General features: G+C 53.8%; 1 protein-coding gene and 1 long non-coding RNA gene across 2 annotated transcripts in view; both read left to right on the top strand.

Annotated features, from left to right (window-relative positions):
- LOC137422652 (uncharacterized) overlaps nt 1-19,662 on the top strand; it is a 1,758,619-nt gene that overhangs the window by 1,160,499 nt on the left and 578,458 nt on the right. The window lies entirely within an intron of this gene.
- Nucleotides 2,736-19,662, top strand: part of LOC137421887 (netrin receptor UNC5B) — a 38,597-nt gene continuing 21,670 nt past the window's right edge. The window contains exons 1-2 of the mRNA XM_068108389.2: nt 2,736-2,793; nt 13,854-13,955. Coding sequence (XP_067964490.2) covers nt 13,859-13,955 — 97 coding nt within the window. The 5' untranslated portion in view covers nt 2,736-2,793; nt 13,854-13,858. The remainder of the gene's footprint in view (nt 2,794-13,853; nt 13,956-19,662) is intronic.

The raw sequence follows: 19,662 nt of genomic DNA on the forward strand, positions 1-19,662 counted from the left end.
AAGAATCAGGAAGGGGAGGAGGGATGGGGAGAAAAACGCGAGGGGGGCAAGGGGGGCAGAGTGGGGGGGGGCAGAGTGGGGGCGAAGACGGCGAGGAGATACAGCTGAGTTGGTGACATTGGGGAGCAGCTTTTTGTGTCTGATGGTCTGCGTCACTCGAGCATGGAACATTACGGCACCGCGAGGGGTCTTCAAATGGTGTTGGGCCTGGGTGGTCTGAATGATGGTTGTACGGCGTCGCGGGAAAGGTTCTAACTTAGCATTCCGGCTTCGGAAGGTCGTGTAAATGACCGTTGGCTGCCCGCATGCTCAACACCGCAGACCCCGATCGGAGGCAGGACCCAGCTGGACCCCGCGAAGCGCGAGGCCCTCGTTAATTCGCGCGGCCGCGATAAGGACGACGCTGGATGATAATCCCTTTACTGAGCCCCGAGCTCCAGGCAGGTGCGGCGCCCGACACCCGAGCGTCCTTTAGGCGCGGATGGTCGTCGGATTGTTCGGGTCCTATTATGTCAAGTCCTCTCAAACCGGGGTGGACCGATCGGAATGCACGACCGTGGACCCGTACGAAACCGCGGCGAATAAATATCCCTGGCGGCGGGCGCTCCAGAAAGGCGCGAAATCTTTTTAGCGCGAACACGAAGCCACGCGGAACGCTCTCTTTCATTCTTCCCTTCTTTCTGCACGCGCACTCTTCCCGCCATCTTCCCGCCAGCAATGAAGTTTTTATTTTGATTTTTCAATTAAGCCGTTCGATACGCGCCGCTCATTAAACGCAACAACATAAGACAGGGAGCATTAGAAGCCATTACGGAAACGACGGCAGTTAATCAGAAAGCACGTAAAGCCCCCACGTCGGAAGGGGAAGCCCCGAGCGGGCCCAGCTCGCGCCACGTGTGCTTCACGAGTCGGCGCGCGCCCGGGCGCGCTCGGAAAAGAAGAAGCGCGAGCGCGGTCTGAGCGCGCGCGCGCGGGATCCGCGTGCGGGTTCGAGTCTCGGAACCCGCGAGCCAAGTCTGCACGAGACACGCGCTCGAGGAATTTCGTGGTAGGAATACCGTCGGTACACTCGGGAATACCGGGAGAGATTTGGGGGGTCCGGTTCTGCGGATAGATATGGACGAAGATGGTGTCGATCCTACTTTGGACGCACCGGCCGGGTCTACATCCAGTTGGGTCTTGCGCTACTCGGTGGGGAGGGGGACGTGAGTGTGGGGGGCGTCTCTGTTGTCCGGACTTGCCCCCCTTGTCCGCTGTTTACTCACATTAGTTCATTGTTCCCGAAATACTGGCTCTGTCTATAAAATACGTAGCATATTTGTACAATGTTTGTTTTTAAGGTGCGTCTGACGTCTCGTCTAAACAAAAGGACTCGTTTCGCTTGATCGACGAACTCGTCCACGATCCACGATGTATTTGATCTTTTATAAAAATTCACACCATTTTCGTTCTATTTATTCAAATTATTGATGATTTTCTGATTTCTCCTCCACTCCATTGTCCATATTATACTCATTATAGTTACAGCACTCCATCGCACATTCTACCTCTCGCTATACATCCCTCAATCCGTGCCTCGTACGTTCCTCGCGGTCCGTCCTTCGCCATCCGTGCTTCGCTATCCGGACCTCGCTATCCGTGCTTCGCTATCCGTTCCTCACTATCCGTGCCTCACTATCCGTGCCTCACTATCGGTGCCTCGCTATCCGTTCCTCGCTATTCGTGCCTCACTATCCGTGCCTCACTATCCGTGCCTCACTATCGGTGCCTCGCTATCCGTGCCTCGCTATTCGTGCCTTGCTATCCGTGTCTCGCTGTCCGTTCCTCGCTATCCGTTCCTCACTATCCGTGCCTCGCTATCCGTGTCTCGCTGTCCGTTCCTCGCTATCCGTTCCTCACTATCCGTGCCTCACTATCGGTGTCTCGCTATCCGTTCCTCGCTATCCGTGCCTCACTATCCGTGTCTCGCTGCCCGTTCCTCGCTATCCGTTCCTCACTATCCGTGCCTCACTATCGGCGTCTCGCTATCCGTTCCTCACTATTAGTCCTCACTATCCGTGCCTCGCTGTCCGTTCCTCGCTATCCGTTCCTCACTATCCGTGCCTCACTATCGGTGTCTCGCTATCCGTTCCTCACTATTAGTCCTCACTATCCGTGTCTCGCTGTCCGTTCCTCGCTATCCGTGGCTCGCTATCCGTCCCTCGCTGTCCGTGCCTGGCTATCCGTGCCTCGCTGTCCGTCCCTCGCTATCCGTTGCTCGCTGTCCGTGCCTGGCTATCCGTGCCTCGCTATCCGTGCCTCGCTATCCGTGCCTCGATATCGGTGCCTCGCTATCCGTCCCTCGCTATCTGTGCCTCGCTGTCCGTTGCTCACTATCCATCCCTCGCTATCCGTGCCTCACTATCCGTGCCTCACTATCGGTGCCTCACTATCGGTGCCTCGCTGTCCGTTGCTCACTATCGGTGCCTCGCTATCCGTGCCTCGCTATCCGTGCCTCACTATCCGTGCCTCACTATCGGTGCCTCGCTATCCGTTCCTCACTATCAGTCCTCACTATCCGTGCCTCGCTATCCGTGCCTCGCTATCCGTGCCTCACTATCCGTGTCTCGCTATCCGTTCCTCGTCAGTCCCTCCCTGGCCGTGCCTCTCAGACCGCCCTGCGCTGTCGCCGCCTCCTCCCCACCGAGCTCTCCCTCCCCGTCCGCTCGTAACTGCCACTTGGAACAGTCGCAGAACCGAGAACGCACGTCAGACGTAGGGAGGACTCGAGATCAGCGCGTCCACTTCGTGCAGGTACGGACAAGGGACTCGGACAGTTTCGAATCGCGCAGGGGATAATTAAGGGACATTTGGACTCGCACTCAGACTTTGACTCGGAACTCGGACATACTTGGACTGGGATTCGTGTCCACCTGATCTGCGTCTCTGAAACGCGCTCAGGGAGTTAACCTTCCGTTCACGTCTCCCTGTCCGTTTGTCCCTCATAAAGCTTTCTGTGCTTTTCATTTGTCCATCCACTCTATATATCGACCATTTTCTACGGGCGCTGTCCACGACTGGTGTCGATGTGAACTTATGAACGTCCGCGTGATCATTACACAAAGTCCCGTTTGGGTGGTGGTTCCTATCGGAGATCCCTGGTTTTCCCATCTACTTTAGTGTTCTTACTTACATGAGTGTACATCTCTTCCACCCCAATGTGTCTCTCGCTCGATTGTACCACTTTTCACCAGGTTGTCCCCTTCGTTATTGCTATTTGTCTCGCTCAATGGTCTTATAGCCCTTCCTTCTCACATCTTCTGTTCCTCCACCTGCTCGACATTCTCCATCGGATTTATTTATTTATTTGCCATTCCTCTCTCTCTGATGTCCTTTGGATTCCGTTCCGTCCAAGGAATTTGAAATACAAGTTCCATGTTTTGTCCTGCTGATGAATTCGCCATTAAGACAGGATGGGTGTCCAGGATCATCCGGATGGGTGTCAAGGATCATCAGGATGGGTGTCTAGGATCATCAGGATGGGTGTCGAGGATTATCAGGATGGGTGTGTAGGATAATCAGGATGGGTGTCGAGGATCATCAGGATGGGGTGTCGAGGATCATCAGGATGGGTGTCTAGGATCATCAGGATGGGTGTCGATTATCATCAGGATGGGTTGTCGAGGATCATCAGGATGGGTGTCTAGGATCATCAGGATGGGTGTCGAGGATCATCAGGATGGGTGTGTAGGATCATCAGGATGGGTGTCTCGGATCATCAGGATGGAGTGTCTCGGATCATCAGGATGGGTGTTGAGGATCATCAGGATGGTTGTCTAGGATCATCAGGATGGGTGTCGAGGATTATCAGGATGGATGTCGAGGATTATCGGGATGGATGTCTAGGATCATCAGGATGGGTGTGTAGGGTCATCAGGATGGGTGTGTAGGATCATCAGGATGGGTGTGTAGGATCAACAGGATGGGTGTCGAGGATCATCAGGATGGGTGTCGAGGATCATCAGGATGGATGTCGAGGATTATCAGGATGGGTGTCGAGAATAATCAGGATGGATGTTGAGGATCATCAGGATGGGTGTGTAGGATCATCAGGATGGGTGTCGAGGATCATCAGGATGGATACCGAGGATTATCAGGATGGATGTCGAGGATCATCAGGATGGGTGTTGAGGATCATCAGGATGGTTGTCTAGGATCATCAGGATGGGAGTGTAGGACCATTAGGATGGGTGTCGAGGATCATCAGGATGGATGTCGAGGATTATCAAGATGGGTGTGTAGGATCATCAGGATGGGTGTGTAGGATCATCAGGTTGGGTGTCGAGGATCATCAGGATGGGTGTCGAGGATCATCAGGATGGATGTCGAGGGTCATCAGGATGGGTGTGTGGGATCATCAGGATGGGTGTCGAGGATCATCAGGATGGGTGTCGAGGATCATCAGGATGGATGTCGAGGATTATCAGGATGGGTGTCGAGAATAATCAGGATGGATGTCGAGGATCATCAGGATGGGTGTGTAGGATCATCAGGATGGGTGTCGAGGATCATGAGGATGGATATCGAGGATTATCAGGATGGGTGTCGAGAATAATCAGGATGGATGTCGAGGATCATCAGGATGGGTGTGTAGGATCATCAGGATGGGTGTGTAGGATCATCAGGATGGGTGTGTAGGATCATCAGGATGGGTGTTTAGGATCATCAGGATGGGTGTGTAGGATCATCAGGATGGGTGTGTAGGATCATCAGGATGGGTGTGTAGGATCATCAGGATGGGTGTCGAGGATCATAAGGATGGATATCGAGGATCATCAGGATGGATATCAAGGATTATAAGGATGGGTGTCGAGAGAATAATCAGGATGGATGTCGAGGATCATCAGGATGGGTGTGTAGGATCATCAGGATGGGTGTGTAGGATCATCAGGATGGGTGTGTAGGATCATCAGGTTGGGTGTCGAGGGTCATCAAGATGGATATCGAGGATTATCAGGATGGGTGTCGAGAATAATCACGATGGATGTCGAGGATCATCAGGATGGGTGTGTAGGATCATCAGGATGGGTGTGTAGGATCATCAGGATGGGTGTGTAGGATCATCAGGATGGGTGTGTAGGATCATCAGGATGGGTGTCGAGGATCATCAGGATGGGTATCGAGGATTATCAGGATGGGTGTCGAGAATAATCAGGATGGATGTCGAGGATCATCAGGATGGGTGTGTAGGATCATCAGGATGGGTGTGTAGGATCATCAGGATGGGTGTGTAGGATCATCAGGATGGGTGTGTAGGATCATCAGGATGGGTGTGTAGGATCAACAGGATGGGTGTCGAGGATCATCAGGATGGGTGTCGAGGATCATCAGGATGGATGTCGAGGATTATCAGGATGGGTGTCGAGAATAATCAGGATGGATGTCGAGGATCATCAGGATGGGTGTCTAGGATCATTAGGATGGGTGTCGAGGATCATCAGGATGGGTGTCGAAGATCATCAGGATGGGTGTCGAGGATCATCAGGATGGGTGTCGAGGATCATCAGGATGGGTGTCGAGGATCATTAGGATGGGTGTCGTGGATCATCAGGATGGGTGTCAAGGATCATCAGGATGGGTGTCAAGGATCATCAGGATGTGTGTCGAGGATCATCAGGATTGGTGTCGAGGATCATCAGGATGGGTGTCAAGGATCATCAGGATGGGTGTCAAGGATCATCAGGATGGGTGTCGAGGATCATCAGGATGGGTGTGTAGGATCATCAGGATGGGTGTCGAGGATCATCAGGATGGGTGTGTAGGATCATCAGGATGGGTGTCGAGGATCATCAGGATGGGTGTCGAGGATCATCAGGATGGGTGTCGAGGATCATCAGGATGGGTGTCAAGGATCATCAGGATGGGTGTCAAGGATCATCAGGATGGGTGTCAAGGATCATCAGGATGGGTGTCGAGGATCATCAGGATGGGTGTCAAGGATCATCAGGATGGGTGTCAAGGATCATCATGACGGGTGTGTACGATCATCAGGGCGGGTGTCGAGGATCATCAGGACGGGTGTCAAGGATCATCAGGATGGGTGTCGAGGATCATCAGGATGGGTGTCGAGGATCATCAGGATGGGTGTCAAGGATCATCAGGATGGGTGTCGAGGATCATCAGGATGGGTGTCCATATGAAGTTGTGACAATCCACGTGACCATTGATGCACAGTGTCCCATTTGGGTGGTGGTTCATGATAACGCCCTGTTGGAGATTTCTTCTTGGAATGATGATTCATTTCTTTTGAGGTTTTCGTTTCTTCCCTGTGAGTGGTCAGTCCACTCATTATGCTAATGATGTGCAGGGATTATATCATAAACCATTTTTATCTTTGATCTCCTTTCTTTTCTATATTATTCATGCAACTTTCTTCATCTTCACTTGGCGTCGAACTTATTTTTATTGTGATTTTCACTTTCATTTCTATCTTTGATTCTTGCCCTCCAATAGGTCTTTCCGTTATTCTTGTGGTGCGCTCTCCTTTTAAATTTTAAACCAAGGGATTCTTCACCGTTCGCCATCGCTCCCCCTCAAGTTTCATAGTCAGACATTTTGTTCTTCCAAAGAAGCTAAGCTGTCTGCCTCAGAGTGGTGGTGGTGGTGACCATTCCTTTTTGCACTGTGATGATGAATATGGCTGCCGAAGCAGTTTCCTTGGCTATTGGGCACAATCCTGGACCTGAATGGCTCATTCATCCCAGCAAGCTGGTACTGAATTTGTCAACCTCAGAAGGATGACCGGCTGAGTCAACCCCCTGGTGTTAATTCAACGATCGACTGGGATTTGTGAACTCAAGATCCTCGGATCCCAAGCCCGCACCCTAACCGCTAAGCCAACACCAGGCATATCCTCAGACTGGTACTTCCATAAATTTATCAAAATGTATGTATAACCCTTACATACTTATGGGTGATGAACAATGCAAAAGACATAATTGATTCCTTATCTGGATTTTCAGTTATTGCCTTTAATAAATCATTTACCTTGAAGGAGCTGCGCTCCAACGCGAGTCGAAAGAATTGACGCGACCAAAGACGGAATTCGTCCGAGTTGCTTTATTGAAACAAAACAGCTCAGGTATTCTGACAAGCCCGTTTATCGGGCAGCAATATATATACACATTTATGTCGGGAAGTTTGCCCGGCAAAAGCTATACCGGGCATGCCCGGGTGTCAAGGGCGAGCCTTGGAAAGGCGAGTCTGGACCTGCCCGGGCGTGTTTGGCTGCGGCCTGGCAAGTCGAGGCTGGGCGTGCCCGGGCGCTCTGGACGAGCCCTGGAAAGGCGATAGCGGGCATGCCCGGACGCTCTGGGCGAGCCCTGGAAAGGCGAGAGCGGGCATGCCCGGGAAAGACGAGACCGGGCGTGCCCGGGAGGTTCGGGCGTGCCCGGGAACAGTGAGTCCGGGCATGCCCGGGAGAGGCGCGTCTGGCCGTGTTCTGGCCGGTGCAAGGCGATTGTGTGCATCCAGCGGTAACCGCTACACACGCCCCTCCAGAATCGACCTGCACCGGCAGGGTCAATTTAAGGGGGGTCTGGATGACCCGGCCGAAGCGACCCCTGGAGGGTCGTGGGGAGGGGTCCGACGTGGTGGTGGGTGGTCGAGCGGGGGGAACTGTGGACGGGGGGCGGCCTCGCCGCGGAGGAAGGGCCAACCGTGGTGGTCGGTCGACGTCCATGTGCGCCGGTTTGAGGCGGTCCACAGAAATCCGGTCCGGCCGGCCGCCGAAGTCGACGATGAAAGACTTGTCGCCCCGTCGCAGGACCCGGAAGGGCCCGTCGTACGGCGGCCGGAGTGGCCCCCGGTGCGCGTCATGACGCACAAAGACGTACTCCGCTGTGCGAAGCGCCGGGGGGACGTAGGACTGGGGGCCACCGTGGTGGGACGTCGGCACGGGGGCAAATCGTCGGGCGGCCTCCTGGAGGTCCGAGCGCTGGCGAGCGGCGGACCAGGGACTGGTAGCGTCGGGCACGAATTCGCCCGGGACGCGGAGCGGCTGGCCGTAGACGAGCTCGGCGGCAGACGCCTGGAGGTCTTCCTTGGGGGCCGTGCGAAGGCCCAAAAGGACCCACGGCAGCCGGTCGGCCCAACCGTCGTCCTGAAGGCCGGCCATGAGTGCGGCCTTCATGGAGCGGTGAAACCGCTCGCACAACCCGTTGGCTTGGGGGTGGTAGGCCGTGGTGCGGTGCAGCGTGACCCCCAATGAACGGGCGACCGCGCCCCAAAGCTCAGACGTGAACTGTGGGCCGCGGTCGGACGAGATGTCCGCTGGTGCGCCGAAGCGCGCGACCCAGGTGGCGATGAACGCCTGCGCCATGTCGGCGGTGGTGGTGGAGGCGAGGGGCACGGCCTCCGGCCACCTGGTGGTCCTGTCCACCATGGTGAGCAGGTGGGTGAACCCCCGCGAGGGGGGCAGGGGACCCACCAGGTCCACGTGGACGTGGTCGAAACGCCGTTCAGGCACGGCGAAAGGTGCCAGCGGGGCCTGGGTGTGGCGGTGGACCTTGACCCGCTGGCAGGCCGTGCAGGCGTTGGCCCAGTCGCGGATGTTTCGTCGAAGGCCGTGCCAGACGAAACGCGCCGACACCAGCTTCTGAGAAGCTTTCCGGCCCGGGTGAGAAAGGCCGTGGATGGAGGCGAAGATGCGGCGCTGCCAGGAAACGGGCACGATGGGGCGAGGCTGGCCCTGGGAGACGTCGCAGAGCAGGACGGTGCCCGCGAAGGGAATGTCGGCCAGGCGGAGGCCCGTGTCCGCCGCACGGAGTGCCTGCACCGAGGCATCGGTGGTCTGGTCGGCCGCCATGAGCGCGAAGTCCACGCCGAGGTGGGCCGCGTTCGCGCTGGCCCGAGAAAGACAGTCGGCCACGGCGTTGTCTTTGCCGGCGACGTGCCGGATGTCCGTGGTGAACTCCGACACGGCGGAGAGGTGGCGCTGCTGGCGGGCCGACCACGGCTCCGTGACCTTAGCCATTGCGTAGACCAACGGCTTGTGGTCGACGAAAGCCGTGAACGGGCGGCCCTCCAGGAGGTGTCGGAAATGGCGAACGGCCAGGAATAGCCCGAGCAGCTCGCGGTCGAACGTGCTGTAGTTTAACTCGTTCGGCCGGAGTTGCCGGCTGAAAAAAGCGAGTGGCTGCCAAACCCCGTCCACCCATTGCTCATGGACGGCGCCCACCGCGTAGTTGGAGGCGTCCGTAGTGAGGGCGATGGGCGCGTTGAGCACCGGGTGAGCCAGCAGCGTTGCGTCGGCGAGGGCCCGTTTGGTGCTGGCGAAGGCCGCGTCCATGGCCGCGGACCAAACAATGTCATGCTTGGCCGGCTTGCCCCGGAGGGCCTCGTAAAGGGGCCGCATGAGCTGAGCAGCGCGGGGCACGAATCGGTGATAAAAATTCACCATGCCGAGGAACTCTTGGAGGGACTTGATGGAACGGGGATGCAGGAACGTGGTGATGGCCTCGACCTTGGTCGGCAGCGGCACGGCCCCGGTCTTGGTGATGCGGTGGCCCAAAAAGTCAACGGTCGTCGCGCTGAAGTGGCATTTGACCGGGTTGACAATTAAGCCGTGCTCGCTGAGGCGACCGAACAGTGTTCGGAGGTGGAGGAGGTGCTCGGCGCGGGACGTGCTGGCGACGAGGATATCGTCCAGATAGACGAAAAGAAACGGCAGGTCGCGCAGCACGCCGTCCATCAAGCGCTGGAACGCCTGGGCCGCGTTCTTGAGGCCAAACGGCATCCGCAAAAATTCGAACAGGCCGAATGGCGTGATGACGGCCGTCTTCGGGACGTCGGCCGCCCGGACAGGTACCTGGTGGTAGCCCCGTATCAGGTCAATTTTCGAAAAGATGACCCGTCCCGCCAAACGGGCGGAAAAGTCCTGAATATGCGGGATCGGGTACCTGTCGGGGGTGGTAGCGTCGTTGAGACGGCGGTAGTCGCCACACGGGCGCCATCCACCCCCCGGCTTTGGCACGATGTGCAGTGGCGAGGCCCACACGCTATCGGAGCGCCGCACGATGCCGAGGTGCTCCAACGCGTCGAACTCGGCCTTCGCCACGGCGAGCTTGGCCGGGTCGAGGCGGCGGGCCCTGGCGTAGACCGGCGGGCCCATAGTGGGTATGTGGTGCTCGATCCCGTGCCGCACCGCGACGGCCAAAAACGTCGGCCGCGTGAGGGCCGGGAATTCCGCGAGCAGGCGAGCGAACTCGTTCGCTGCCGGGAGGGCGCACGCCAGTTCGGTCGGCGCGGAGCTGCTCATCGTGCACGCCAGGGAGCTGAAGGTCTCGGCGTTGACAAGGCGACGACGTTTGACGTCGACCAGCAGCCCGTGCGCGCAGAGGAAGTCGGCGCCCAGCAAAGCCATGGGGACGCAGGCGGTCACAAAAGTCCATTGAAAACGCTGGCTGCAGAAGGAGAGGGTGACGACGCGTGGGCCGAAAGTGCGTATGGCCGAGCCATTAGCAGCGACCAAAGAGGGGCCGCAAACGGCGTCCCGCCTGTCCTGCTCGGAGGCGGGTATGACGCTCAGTTGGGCGCCGGTGTCACACAGGAAACGCCGCCCAGACGCTTTGTCCCGAATAAACAGCAAGTTGCCCGAGTGGCCGGCGCTCATGGCTGGGAATGAACGCCGGCCCGGCCGTTTCCCGACCTGCCGAAAGTGCACGGGGGCCGGCACGTCCGAGCCTTGTGTCCGAACCTGGCGTGGTAATAACACCACGCCCGGTCAGGTGGAGGCCCCGGCCGTCGTGTCGGAAGCGGGCGGTGCGGCGTGGCGGCCGCCAGTTGCACCGGCAGTTCGGCCTCCAACCGCGCAGGGCGCTCGGGCGTCGTGGGCGTCGCCTCGGACGGCGGCGGGCTCCAGGTAACCGCGCCGATGTGCTGGCCCGCCGAGCAGATCTTATCGGCTTCCCTGGCGAGGGCGCGGGAATCCGTGATCAACATGCCAGCCAGGGCGAGGCGTACCGGGTGAGGCAGCTGGCGAAGGAACAGCTCGCGGAACAGAAAATCCGGAGAGTGCTCACCGAGCAACGAGAGCATATAGTCCATGCGCTTGGACGGGCGCGTGTCGCCGAGCTCGGGCAGGTCGAGCAGGCGCCTTGCGCGTGCTGCCGGTGAGAGGGCGAAAGCGTCGAGGAGGAGTGTCTTCAGCGCGTCGTATTTGTCAGCAGCCGGCGGGTGCTCGAGGAGGCTCAGGGCGCGGGCCGCGGTGGCGGAACCGAGCGCCGCCACAACATGGTGGAAGCGGGTGTCGTCCGCGGTGATGCCTCGCAGGGCGAACTGAGAGTCCGCCTGAGCGAACCAAACAGCCGCGTGAGCCTCCCAGAAGGTAGGCAGTTTAAGCATCACTGCCGTATCCATGTCGGTAGGTCACCAATGAAGGAACTGCGCTCCAACGCGAGTCGAAAGAATTGACGCGACCAAAGACGGAATTCGTCAGAGTTGCTTTATTGAAACAAAACAGCTCAGGTATTCTCCCAAGCCCGTTTATCGGGCAGCAATATATATTCACATTTATGTCGGGAAGTTTGCCCGGCAAAAGCTGTACCGGGCATGCCCGGGTGTCAAGGGCGAGCCTTGGAAAGGCGAGTCTGGACCTGCCCGGGCGTGTTTGGCTGCGGCCTGGCAAGTCGAGGCTGGGCGTGCCCGGGCGCTCTGGACGAGCACTGGAAAGGCGATAGCGGGCATGCCCGGACGCTCTGGGCGAGCCCTGAAAAGGCGATAGCGGGCATGCCCGGACGCTCTGGGCGAGCCCTGGAAAGGCGATAGCGGGCATGCCCGGACGCTCTGGGCGAGCCCTGGAAAGGCGATAGCGGGAATGCCCGGACGCTCTGGGCGAGCCCTGGAAAGGCGAGAGCGGGCATGCCCGGACGCTCTGGGCGAGCCCTGGAAAGGCGAGAGCGGGCATGCCCGGACGCTCTGGGCGAGCCCTGGAAAGGCGATAGCGGGAATGCCCGGACGCTCTGGGCGAGCCCTGGAAAGGCGAGAGCGGGCATGCCCGGACGCTCTGGGCGAGCCCTGGAAAGGCGAGAGCGGGCATGCCCGGGAAAGACGAGACCGGGCGTGCCCGGGAGGTTCGGGCGTGCCCGGGAACAGTGAGTCCGGGCATGCCCGGGAGAGGCGCGTCTGGCCGTGTTCTGGCCGGTGCAAGGCGATTGTGTGCATCCAGCGGTAACCGCTACAACCTTATAATTACCTTCGCAAAAGCGGAAGGTTATGTTTTGATCGCTGTGTATTTATTTGTATGTCTGTGTGTGTGTGTGTGTGTGTATGTTATTCGCATAACTCAAAAAGTATTCAACCGAATTGCATGAAATTTGGTGGGATGATTGGTTATTATACGGGACACATTTGATTAGATTTTGGGAGCAATCGGGTCAAAGGTCAAGGTCAAGGTCACGAAAAGGTCAAAATCGTATTTTTGTTGTTCTGTTCCCTACACTCCCATGCCAAGTACAGAACAGTAGCTGCGGCGAAGGTATGCGCTCTACCGAGTGCCCGTTCTAGTTTTCTATAGTTTTGTGCACATTCTCGTTTTTTCTCTGTCTAACTCTGTTTTTACTACTACTGTACTACTTCAATGGCTCCAATTATAGCCACCTTGCTGGGGGCTTGGCCCGGTAACTTTTTTTTTGTCTAAGCCTCTCACGAACCGGCTGCCCAGGCCTGCCGTTCGACTGAAGGTGACTTGGCCAGGAATTAGCAATTCGTACAACCCACCTTCTCTTCGGGAATAACAAGTGTCCACCAACGACCATCGCTGGTCGACGACACTCCCGTTTAACGTCCATCCGACGGAGGGCACACGCACTGATGAATCGCTCCGCATGCGAAACACCAGGATGGCGGTTTATGGGTCGGTCGAGATTCGAACCTAGGGTAGGGAGAGCAACCTCACCTCATAAGCTAGACAATCCTGACTGTTTGTTTCTAACTCTTTCATTTTCTCTCTATTATCTGCCTTGATCCTCCTCCATTTCCTACCCACCACACCTCTGTATCTTGTAAACCCTTTTCTTGATGTTATTTTGGACCAAACTCTCTAAGTGGTTTTAATCCTTCATCTAAACCATATCTGTTGCACTTTTTCTTTATATGGAGATCGAAGGATTTATTTTCTCCACTTTTCTTGCTTTGTTTCCCTTTTGTGGCATTTTACCCCTCTCTCTCTTGCCATCCAATAGGATCTCTCATTTTCTTTTATTACCATGTATTTAATTGCATTCCAATGAAGCCTCATGGCTCATTCCCACCATGGCACCACTTTCTTACCAACCGACAGAAACTGGGATTCTCACAAGGAAAATCGGCTCCAGCTGGGACCCAACAATGGATTACGCCATCAGGGCAATAGGGGTTGTGACCAGCCTGAGGGTTCTTCCCATCAGAGGGGGCTTCGAGCTCGTCTTGTAATCCCACACTCTTTCCATCATTTTCATTCCCTACCTTTGCATCCTTTTGTACCACTTGCTGTATCTCCATCGTTCGCATTTCCCCCCCCTCTGTCACACCTTTATTTCTGCTTCTTACCTTCCCACAGAAATAGAGATGGTAAAGCACGGGTGCGCCCCCTGGGGTCCATCGCATTGGTCTCTGTCTCTCTCTCCATCTCTATCTTTATCTCCCACCCCCTTAAAGCCCCACTCTCCTGCCTATTGTACATTATTATTATTATTTTCCAGTCTCAATCCCACTGTCTATCTTTGCACATGTTTCAATCCCAGTCCATGTGTTTGCCCCTCCTCCACCTCCCCTAAACCCCTCCTACCATGACAAACGCTCTCCCATTGACCCCCCACCCTCCTTTTTCTTTACAGGCACCATGTCCATTAGCGCCCCGGACCCTCTGGCCCCTGCCCCTGGCGCCGCAGTGGGGGCCCTGATCATCTCACTCCTCCTACTCACCTCCTCGTCTGCAGGTCAGATCAAAGGGATGCTTGGTGGGCACCCATCATGACATACCTATTCCGTGATGACTCCATCATCCGGATGCTTATAGTAGATGATGATTGTGATGACAATGTCATTGTGCTTATTATCATCCCGTCTCCCTCCAATCCCCGTTTTAATCACACACTTCAATGTGGGTATAATCACCAGCAGTAGCCCGACCGTAGTTGGGTAGAGCTGCCAGCCGGCTGTTCTCCTCGTAAATAAGTAAACAAACAAAGAAGCTCAGATGAATAATTTAAATACCAATGAAGTCACAGTAAACCAGAGTAGCGTGGGGATCATGATTTTAATTGTTTATGTGATTGCTTCCCTAAACAAACCTCTTAAATCACATCTTCTCTTAAGTACATATCCCATAAATCTCACCTGTTCAGGGATTTTACCGTTAACAGTTCTTAGAACATTTTCTTTGTGCAACAATCAGCCTTTTGTAGAGGAGTCCCGATCATGGTGTTGTACTGTTTATTATTTGCATACGACACCAATTTTATTTATTAATTATTATTTCTGCTCATTGACGCTCGTTTATTAAAAATTATGTGCGAGAGTACTTTTTCCTGCGACATGTCGCAGGGATACATGAGCTTCGCGTTGCTGTTGTTATTGTTCGGGATCGTTTTTTTAAATGTACACCCATTGGTTGGACAGCTGACGGACCACACCCACATCTGTTGCTTGACTCCACCCACCTTATTACCGAGACAAAATTATATAGCCGCCATCTTGGTTTTCTGGTGGGCCTAACACATTAGGCCTGTAGGCCTCTGATGATTATACACTGCCTGGGAGTGTTGTGTCAGATTTCCATGGGCTTTGTTTAGGTCGAGCGGCATTCATGATAAGGGACCCCAAAAAGTCTAATCATATGTCAAATGATGGTAAGATTTAATCAAGACGCATGGTAATCCAGCGTTACGTTAACTTACGTTATGTAATGAAGCGTTACGTTACACAAATTACTAAAAACAATAGTGTTACATAATTTTGGAACGGCTCAATATTGCATTATTGTGATTAAGCAATCCATGACCATGTGACAAATCAGCTCGGTCTGATATAACCGTGGCGGAGGCTATCGTGGATAGGAGGTGAGGTGTCGAACCCTCGAGCTCTCGGACTCACGGAAGGACTTCCTCAATTCTCAAGCCTTTCTTCTACCTCCACGGGGCATCAATGATACCAGCAAGTTCCCCATGCCTGCATGGGATTCTAAACGGGGTAAGGATGGAGGTGGCAAAAATGCAAATGGGGTCTTTTGTCATCGAGCCGGCAAGCTGGGAGCAACATTTCACATTTATTGCCACATCTGATGCAATTTAAATGCTCCAATGCTCCATTTGAAACTGTCTGTTTGATACATGATGATACTCTTTGTCGAGGTTGTCACGCACCATGTACTTCCATGAATCTGGCAGGTTTTGAAACTCTTAGTCATCAGGTTTTATTTACTCTATATATGAAGTTCGAGTGTTTCCGTTGCTTTGCTCACTCCATGCAGCACTTCGAGTGTGAGTTTCGATGCGGTTTTGCTCTCTCATTACTGCGCTTTGACACGATGGTGCGGACCGAGCAGACCTTGGGTGAGACACGCGGCTAATGGCTAATCTGATCGGCTCTTTGACGGACGTCCCTGGGGTAGACTTGTTAGCAAGTCCCAAACCACGTTGGATGCAGCCGGGCGAACAGCAACGAGAATCGACTTCTCCAAAATCCGCCACAAGTGGGATGGCTCCGCCACGTGTACTCTCTTCTTCTTCACTTTTTTACTGGGTTGTCTTTATGATCATTATTTATCGATGTTTTGAATACTATTTCACACGTTTACAATTCTCTGTACCATGTAATGTTTTTTTATTGTGAAAATATTCTTATTCAGTACAAAGTGGTCTACAAACTCGACACCCATGACCTCTCTCCCCATGAGCGCAGCTGCAGCCCAATTACTTCCATCAACTAACAACAGGTGTTTTACAACTACTAACATAAATATAAAAGATACCTTACCTGTTGAGATCAGGTCAAAGATTGCATTTTGGACTACAGGGCAAGCAGCCTTTCGTAGAGTGCAGAGCAACCACTCATGGAGTGAAGAGCAGCCTCTCATGGAGTGCAGAGAAGCCTCCCAAGGAGTGCAAAGAAGCCTCCCAAGGAGTGCAGAGCAGCCACTCATGGAGTGCAGAGCAGCCTCTTATGAACTGCAGAACAGGCTCTCATGGACTGCAGAGCAACCTCCCAAGGAGTGCAGAGCAGCCACTCATGGAGTGCAGAGCAGCCTCTTATGAAATGCAGAACAGGCTCTCATGGACTGCAGAGCAACCTCCCAAGGAGTGAAGAGCAGCCACTCATGGAGTGCAGAGCAGCCTCTCATGGAGTGCAGAGCAGCCTCTCATAGAGTGCAGAGCAACCTCTCATGGAGTGCAGAACAGCCTCCTAAGGAGTGCATACCAGCCTCTCATGGAGTGCAGAGCAGCCTCTCATGGAGTACAGAGCAACCTCCTAAGGAGTGCAGAGCAGCCTCTCATGGAGTGCAGAGCAACCTCCTAAGGAGTGCAGAGCAACCTCTCATGGAGTGCAGAGCAACCTCTCATGGAGTGCAGAGCAACCTCTCATGGAGTGCAGAAAGGCCTCCTAAGGAGTGCATACCAGCCTCATGGAGTGCAGAGCAGCCTCTCATGGAGTGCAGAGCAACCTCCAAAGGAGTGCAGAGCAGCCTCTCATGGAGTGCAGAGCAACCTCTCATGGAGTGCAGAACAGCCTCCTAAGGAGTGCATACCAGCCTCTCATGGAGTGCAGAGCAGCCTCTCATGGAGTACAGAGCAACCTCCTAAGGAGTGCAGAGCAGCCTCTCATGGAGTGCAGAGCAACCTCCTAAGGAGTGCAGAGCAACCTCTCATGGAGTGCAGAGCAACCTCTCATGGAGTGCAGAGCAACCTTCTAAGGAGTGCAGAGCAACCTCTCATGGAGTGCAGAGCAACCGCTCATGGAGTGCAGAGCAACCGCTCATGGAGTGCAGAAAGGCCTCCTAAGGAGTGCATACCAGCCTCTGATGGAGTGCAGAGCAACCTCCTAAGGAGTGCAGAGCAACCTCTCATGGAGTGCAGAGCAACCTTCTAAGGAGTGCAGAGCAACCTCTCATGGAGTGCAGAGCAACCTCTCATGGAGTGCAGAGCAACCTCTCATGGAGTGCAGAAAGGCCTCCTAAGGAGTGCATACCAGCCTCTCATGGAGTGCAGAGCAACCTCCAAAGGAGTGCAGAGCAACCTCCAAAGGAGTGCAGAGCAGCCTCTCATGGAGTGCATATCAGACTCTCAGCTGGACTACCAGCTGGGTGGCTGTTTACGTAAGCACAATGTCCCAACAACTACCACAAGTTGGTCAGTTGGCCTTTGATACTTGTTGGGTCAATGTGCTTACGCTGATGCTTTGGTGAATTAGTTTTAGCTGTTAAAACTGCCCTTGGTAGTCCAGCTGAGAGGTTGCTCTACAGTCCAAAAGGCAAGCCAAGGCCTATTCTAAACTGACAAGGAATTTTCCACAATCTCGGCTACATTGGATTGGGTGATGACACCCACACCTAAATCTGAAATGATCTAATTTGGACTCGTGGTTTGACCAGTCGGATGTCATCATTGTATTAGCAGGATCTCCAGGTAGGCACAATTTTGTTGTACAAGTTACTATTTCATGTGTTTTGCTGTTTTCTACTTTCTTTAATAAGGAATAAAACAAGATTCAGTTCAAAGTTCCATTGCAACATCAGTGTTGATCGAGTAAATACTTCAGGTTGGCTGCACTCCTCCATGTCCTATATCAGACCCCAGGTCTATCTCAAGGCTCTTCTATCCTTCATAAGAAACTACGGGCAATATGGCTCATTCTGGGTACTCTGTTTGTTCGTATCCTTTAATATACTTTTGTTTTTTCCATTTTCACTGTTTCTTAATTAGCCTCAAACAGCATACCGGTAACTAGAATACCTATAGAGATATCTTCCCATCACGCTCACGTATTCACTTCCTTTTCATTCTGCATTATTGTGCTGGAAAATCCTCTCTTTCTCTCTCTCTCTCTCCCTCCCTCTCTCTCTCCCTCTCTCTCCCACTCTCTCTCCCACTCTCTCTCTCCCTCTCTCTCTCTCTCTCCCTCCCTCTCACTCTCTCTCTCCCTCTCTCTCTCGCTCTCTCTCTCTCTCCCTCCCTCTCTCTCGCTCTCTCTCTCTCCCTCTCTCTCTCTCCCTCCCTCTCTCTCTGTCCCTCTCCCTCTCTCTCTCTCCGTCTCTCTCTGTCCCTCTCCCCCTCGCTCTCTCCCTCCATCTCTTTCTGTCCCTCTCCCTCTCTCTCTCTCTCCCTCTCTCTCTCTCGCTCTCTCTCCCTCCCTCTCTGTCCCTCTCCCTCTCTCTCCCTCCCTCTCTGTCCCTCTCCCTCTCTCTCCCTCCCTCTCTCTCTGTCCCTCTCCCTCTCTCTCCACCCTTTCACTCCTAAGTTATTACCTCATCATGTGTGACATTTTCTTCTCTCAATTCCCCCTGGATGGTCTCTCCCTCCAAGTGGGAGATTATTTTTCTTCTCAATGATGCGACACTGCAATCACCTCTCTTACCCTTGATTTGGTCGTTCATTAAATAAGTTATTGAACGTATCATGGTGCATTTACATCACCTCATCAAGATGCACTATTACCACCACAGAGTCTATTCATGAGTTAGAAAAGTTACTCAATCGCCAAGCTCAGGTCAGGTCTTCGTGCCCCGAGGAGGAGAGCAGACCGGGAAGTACCGCCTGCTGGTGGGTGCTGCGGAATGCGTGTACCCGCTCTGCCGCCGCCGTGCTTGGGCAGATGTGTGTTTGATAGCTAGAGCTCTTCCATCAATTATTCACCCCTTTCCGCCACCACTGCTCCAGTTCCCTAACGCAGCCATTACACCCATTAGTGGCTGTCAGAAGCTGACTGATGATACGGGCTCTCTCTCTCTCATTCTCCCTGACTCTCTCTCTCTCTATCTATCTCTGACCCTCTCTGTCACACACATACACACACACACACACACACCATTTTCTCCATCCTCTTCCTCCCCCTCTCTGAAATAGTAGTCCAGAACAGATTATTGACGTAGATTTTGTAGTGCACTCATGACACAGCATTTCTGCATGCATGGTGGATCTTTGATTGGGACCACTTCATGCTGTAAATTTGTCATCTCCATCAATAAAAATCATCGAGCAAACTATTGATCCAATAGTTGAGCTTTGATATGAAGGTAAATGGACAGAGAAAGGTAAATCAAAGTTCATTCCATGCTCATATCTTTTGCCTGGCCCATTCAATCCCATTACTCTTGAATTGATGGCCAACCGGGGTCCACCACGATTATAATAATACAGGTGACAACCAATTGTAGATGATAGCGCAGCTCTTTAAAAACGACTGCATCACACTTCAGGGTGTGTGTGTGTGTGTGTGTGTGTGTGTGTGTGTGTGTGTGTGTGTGTGTGTGTGTGTGTGTGTGTGTGTGTGTGTGTTAGTGTGTGTGTTAGTGTGTGTGTGTGTTTTACCCTTCCAGTGATGTAAGACAATGAGGGAAGTGATGTAAGAAGTGTGCCAGCATTACGAGACAATGGGAAAATCGACACCAAATATCCTGGTGAACTACACACTTGGCCGAATTCCAGATTT

This window comes from Myxine glutinosa, chromosome 2 (assembly GCF_964187855.1).
Source record: "Myxine glutinosa chromosome 2, kmMyxGlut1.1, whole genome shotgun sequence".
Taxonomy (NCBI): Eukaryota; Metazoa; Chordata; class Myxini; order Myxiniformes; family Myxinidae; genus Myxine; species Myxine glutinosa.